Source organism: Lynx canadensis, chromosome C2 (assembly GCF_007474595.2).
Source record: "Lynx canadensis isolate LIC74 chromosome C2, mLynCan4.pri.v2, whole genome shotgun sequence".
NCBI lineage: Eukaryota > Metazoa > Chordata > Mammalia > Carnivora > Felidae > Lynx > Lynx canadensis.
In genome coordinates, this window is record NC_044311.2 from 59,556,949 (window position 1) to 59,563,470 (window position 6,522).

Below are 6,522 nucleotides of genomic sequence, written 5' to 3' on the forward strand. Positions count from 1 at the left end.
AACTTAGATAACAGAAAGATAACTGTGGAAAATAGGGATTAATTGGAAATGATCTGAGTTAGCAGTCCAACTACATAAACCCAGAAAAACTTCCCATTATTAGTATATATCTCAAAGGGAAAGCTTCACAAAGAAGCTACTAAATGTTCCCTGACACACATTTCAATTCTAGACTCATATTGATAATTATATCATAAATCCAAATAACTATCTTAGCAAATGCTCTGGTGTTAATTAAAGTGCACTTAATGGATATATCCAAACCCTCAGTAGTGTTGAAAGAGCCACTTTTCCATGCAGTTAGAACAAACTGCATAATAGAATTTCACTGTAGTCTTTGACTTGTGATACATATGAGGTAGGGGAAGCAGGGAATTTCAGAAAATAAAACTAGAATAAGAAAACAACTATGAAAATACTTAATTCAGGTTAATTGTTTAGACTGCTGAAATAATTCCTGGTCGAACAGACAGGTAAGCTTATGGATCGTTATTCTAAGCATTGAGAGGTCTCATTTAAATTTGATTTATTCCAGTCAAGAGAGCTAAGAATAATAGCCTGCAGGATAGGGTAAAGGGTGACAGACAATTTTAAGCACATTTATTAATAGTCTTTTCTTCAATCTTAAAAGTCTTTTTTTTTTATAAATTAACATCTCTAAAATTAGATTGCATCTTGCAAATTATGGTTTCTTATATTAGATAAAATACTGTAGTGTGTCAATCTTTACTCATTTAAATAGTCTATTTTAGGTACTCAGATAAAAATCCATTCTTCTGGAATATTCTCTTGTTCCCTAAAAAGACATTTGGCAGACTCAGCACATGCATGAAATTGCAGTGGAAGGAGTGGGGATACCTGGAATCCACAGAGGATCAATTGTTTTCTTCTTTGCCTTCTGACTTCCACATTAGTGCCTTGCTCAGGTTTTTATATAGTTTGTTGGCATCTGCCACTGAAATCTCAAGTGTTGAACCCATGTTTTGTTTATTTGGCTTATTTAGGGCTCAGTGTCTGTCCTTCTGTAATATGTCTGTGCTGCTTTGATATTGCCTCACAGTGCTGTAGACACATTGCCTTTCAGCCATATTCTCTACTTGATCTATGGGGCAGCTCAGCCCCCATAAAGCCGCTGCAGTCTGTTTCCTTTTCTTTGCCATAGAGACTCTCCTGCATGGTGCTGGAGCTCAGCTTCATTGTCTTTAATTTTATGGAGCCTGGGGAAACATATGCATTACTTCCATGCTACATTGAGAATTAAGGTAGATCTGGGAGGTCTAATTCATGCCTTTTCACTGCTGATCTAAGTGTTGACAGTATAGTTCTTTGTTTCATCTATGCCCATGGATATAGGTCCACTCTGTAACCCTGGAAGAGACTGCTGTGTACAAACCCCTGCCTGCCCCCACCCCATTTTGTTTTGTTTTTTACTTCTCCCATCTGTATATTTGACAGTACTATTCTGTTCCAAGCACAAAGCATCAAAAGGAGTCTTAGTGCAAAAATATCTTCTAATCATTTTTGAGGAATAGAGAATCTATCAGATAGATCTGATGATTAACTGTATTTTACAGATGGATACATCTTATTGTCATATACAATTAAATCAAGTAATTAATATTTTTATTCTAAGTTCTTTCTCATTAAGAAACTTTTTGACAATTTCCTTTCACATAAAGTAACTTATTCAGAAAACATTATACTCAAGCATAGTCAAAGAACTAATTTCTTAGGTCCTGTATTCATAATTTAACTTAAAAATATACAGTATATATATAGTATATATACTGTATATACACCCAGGGCTCCTGGGTGGCTCAGTCAGATAAACCTCTGACTTTGGCTTAGGTCATGGTGTCAAGGTTTGTGGGTTCAAGCCCCGCCTAGGGCTCTGTGCTGACAGCTTCCAGCCTGGAGCCTGCTTCACATTCTTTGTCTCACTCTCTATCCACCCCTTCCCCGCTCACGCTATCTCTCTCTCTCTCAAAAATAAAATAAACATTAAAAAAAATTAAAAATATGCAGTATACTATATGGTATAGGTCTGTCAGTCGCTTGTGGGCTTTGCTAATATGAATCTACATTCTCAAAGACTCTCTGAGACTCCAATAAGAATTTATAAAACTACAAGTCTGGGATCAAAATTGAGACTATAATGAATTCAAGGAGGTAATATGTCTCTGAGGATATATCTAGGTAGCTTTCCAGATTTCTACAAGTACCATCTCCCTATCTGCCTACAAAATTTAGATTTTTGCACCCAAATGCTCATAAATATTTCTTATCTCTACCACATTATAGCTTGCCTCAAATCCCCCATCGAAAATGTTCCTAAATAGGGGCGCCTGGGTGGCTCATTTGGTTAAGTGACTTCAGCTCAGATCATGACCTCTGGGTTGTGAGTTTGAGCCCTGAGTTTGGGCTCTAAGCTGTCAGCCCAGAGACTGGAGCCTGCTTCGGATTCTGTGCCTCCCTCTCTGTCTGCCCCTCCCTTGCTTGCTCTTTCTGTCCCTCTCTCAAAAATAAGTAAATAATAAAAAAAAAAAAAAATTAAGTGTACCTAAATAGATTTAAGTAACTAAGAATTTATGTTAAGGACTAAAAGCTCTTTACTATGTTGGACTAATTGTTAAAAAAAAAAAAAAAATAGCAAAAAAAAGTGCCCAAAGCATAGTGTTGTCCTCAATACGTAATAGAATTTTTTATATCTTAAAAGTATTAAAAATGATTTTAAAAAGTTGGTTACTATAAGTCAGTTTATAAGTTACTATAAAATAGTTTATATTATAAAATTTAACGACAAGGAGACATCAATATAAACTAAATACTGTGAGCCAAATATTAGCCTGATAGTCTGAGATTTAGCTAAATTTAATTTAAGTTTTTTATCCAATTACTTGTAGGAAGTTTAAAGTCACTCCACAATTTCTGGAATTTTCAGGAAAACTCATGATTATTTTTACTTGAACATCCAAGATTTCAATCCTTGGCTCTAATGGAATGTTATTATGATATGGAGTTTATCTCACCCTGGTATTTTTTCATTACTCTGCACAAACTCAGATGTCATCTTTTTTTCATTACAACTGGGTGATCATGGCAGTGGGGGACTTATGAGGTATTCATAGGGAACAGGACTTACTATAACATTGTGTTAGCAGTCAGAATATATACTGAAGTAAAAGGAACTAATAAAAATCGAATATTATCCATCAGTGCTTGTAAAAAATTCTTGAATCACCTTGTTCCTTCATCATTTGGAATTTATTGGTCATTGCTATGGACTGAATGTGCCCCTCCCTCCAAGTATATGTTTAGGCCTTCACCCCAAAAGTGTGATGGTACTTGGAGATAGTGCCTTTGAGAGGTAATCAGATTAGGTGATGAGGGTGGGATCTTCACGATGGGATTAATACCTTATGAAAAGAGAGACAGGAGATAGCTTTTTGTCTCTTTGTTCCCTTTCCCCCTCATGAGAGAGTACAGGAGAGAGTATCACCATCATGAGAGAGTATAGCAAGCATGTAGCCATTTGCAAATCAAGAAGAGGACTCTTACCAGAAACTGATTCTGTGAACACTTTAATCTTAGAATTCCTTAGAATTGCATCAAGAATTGTGATAAATAAGTGTGGGTTTTTCTTGTTGTTTAAATCAACTAGTCTATGGTATTTTTGTTATAGAAGCCTAAACTATAACAATCATCTTTCTCTATATGCTCCAATATTCTAGGATATTACATAGACTGTATCTGCTCTTACACTCCTACCATGCTTTCTGTTTTAGACAATTTCCAAATCATCTTCATTACTAATCCCAAGCAAGATATATAGTTAAATTTGACATCGTCCCTGAAGCTTAACCTTAAACTTATAAAGTCCATTTTCCCCTTACCTCTCTAGGAAATAGTTTTAAATCATATGTCAATAATGTAATAACACAGAAATTATCAATGGCTAATTTTGTTATTTCTAAATTTATTTTGATGTTATTGGTCTTTGGCCAATTTAGTGGTACTGCAGGACATAAATGATCTATCCCAGAACTGTATTATAAAACAAACTAACAAAAACTAGCAAAAAAGTAGAACACTTAATCCTATAGTTGACTAATTTAAATATCCTGGAAACAGTAATTATTTTCTAATTTACATTTTTGACAGTTACCTCTTTATAATCACCTGCTGGATCAGTTGAAAGCCAGAATTACAGATGGAGGATAGATATGAGTAATTTACCAACTGGATTGACAATAATCATACACTAAAGGTGAATATATTAAGTAGCTTCATTCTTAAGGGAGACAAAAATGCATTTTAAACTTGTTAAGTATAAAAACAAAAATTAAATAAATTATGCAAATTATTGAATTGTTTTTAATGTATTTCTTTTTTCAATAGAACACTTTTTCATCTGAATCTGCTTTTCTATTTTTCATCTGAAAATATTTTTTATTAAGGTGAAAAGAAATATGAAAATAATAGGGAATATGTTATCTCCAGTGTGCACTTATATGGCACACATCAAGTCATATAGGCTAAAATTTATGTTCATATATATATCCTTCAAAAAAATTATTTAAGCACCTTCAAAAATGCATATAGGGTATTTATAATAGGAAGATCCTCTCCCCTAAATGTATCACTCTCTTTGATTAGTGGATTGAATACTCTGATCAGTTGAACAGTTGGCTGCTCCATTTCTTCCTCAGTGTTGACACTGACAATGTGGATGTATCTCCTTACAAAAGAAAACAAAAATGTCCTTTAAACAAAAATTTTCAAGTGATTCTACTTACCTTCCAGGAACTTAGTGCTGTGCTTTGAAAGTTATTATTAAACTTCAAGAAACACTTCTTACTTCAGAAATACTAGTTTTACCAACCATTGTCAAAAATATATTCCCTTTATAAGATTTATATGCATACTTCCTCCTTTTAATTTTTAATACAGTAAATTTGTCATTTAATACTTAATATATTTGTTTGACCAATGTAAGGATGGTGTTCCAAGGAAGTGTCACAAAAATTGGCTATAGTTACATTTTTTTTTCTCTTTCGGTTCATCGGTTGAAAATTCTTCTTTATGCATGTATTATTGGCAGTTACATTACTCAGTTCTGATTATTAGTATAGTCTAAGGTCAGAAGAAATAGCTATAAAAGAATTGCCTTTTTTTGGAAAATATTTTTAAAGTTTATTTTTAAACTTTAATCTTTAATTACTTTCAGTATGTGATCAGAAGGAAAGGGGCTTTGGGAATTTCAATTTTAGGAATGAAAACTACTTATTTCTTTTTTTTTTTTTTTAAATGCAGGGAATTTTAATTAAATTGGCATAGTTAAGACTAAAAAGATAAAGTGGACATTGCCAGCTTATCTTCAGCCCTTGCCTTTAACAGGCTAACACAACTTTTGAAACACAGCTGAGTCTTGCTGTTCTGATACAGTGAAGGGATTTCCTCAGTATTTAAATATATTAATATAACCAGTTATATAAATCTAAATATAAAACCAATCTCCTGTAAGTTTAGAGATGGCATTTACCATCTCTGTGAAAAGCTCAACAATCTAATCAATTCCAATCATATTCAAAGGGGAAAAGAGTGACAGCACTTGCTGAACCAGAATTACTATCAAAGGTCAAAAAGTGAATCATATTCATTTAACCACAAGCCAATCTTATTTAAATCAGGACTGTCCAAAAGAAATATTCTATCAGCCATTCATGATCTGAATTCTGGTGTATGTGATCAATTTAAATATGGTACACATAAAAAAAGTCATGAGACATTTTTGTTTTGTAATAAATAAGGCAACAGCCAACTATTACTCCATAGTAGCTTTTTTGAGATAAGCTATCAAGTCTGCTCTTTCCCCTGGCTTCTTAATGCCAGCGAAGATCATTTTTGTTCCAGGGATGTACTTCTTGGGATTCTCCAAATACTCCATCAGTGTCTCCTCTCCCCAGGTGATGCCTTTGTTCTTGTTGGCATCCGTGTAAGAAAACCCAGGGGCTTGGCCTGTCTTTCGCCCAAATAAACCGTGGAGATTTGGCCCAGTCTTGTGCTTGCCTCCCTTTTCCACAGTATGGCACTGGGCACACTTCTGAACAAAAATCTTCTTGCCCTTCTCAACATCACCCATTTTTAAATCAACGCAATTGCGTGCTCCTACGGCTGCGCTTCCCGCCCGCTTTGGCCTTCCAGCTTTGCGCTCACCGTTCTTTGGTTGCGCGCGAAAAGAAAGTGCCCGCTCTCAAGCCGGACGTCCAGCTCTCTCCGAAACTACTTATTTCTTAATAATATTCACCAGTTTGCTTAAAAAAGAATAGCACTAACTCCTAAGGAACAAAATAAATAACCCAACAGACACTTTTCTCTTTATACTTCTTGTTTAACTGTGGAGTGGGGAGTAGTGCACAGGCCGTGTTGGGCATCCTGAAGATTTTTTAGAAACAGTTTGCCTTTGGAGGATACGAGTGATAAGTAGATATCTTTAAGGACGGAGGTACAGGAACAATGCCT

General features: G+C 34.7%; 1 protein-coding gene across 1 annotated transcript; it reads right to left on the reverse strand.

Annotated features, from left to right (window-relative positions):
- Positions 1-5,631: 5,631 nt before the first annotated feature.
- LOC115523946 (cytochrome c) lies at positions 5,632-6,273 on the reverse strand. Its single transcript, XM_030330241.1, has 2 exons — positions 6,217-6,273; positions 5,632-6,150 (listed from the first exon to the last, which is right to left on the reverse strand). Exon 2 carries the CDS (start codon positions 6,140-6,142, stop codon positions 5,825-5,827), a length of 318 nt encoding a protein of 105 aa, XP_030186101.1. The 5' UTR covers positions 6,143-6,150; positions 6,217-6,273; the 3' UTR covers positions 5,632-5,824.
- Positions 6,274-6,522: the final 249 nt, after the last annotated feature.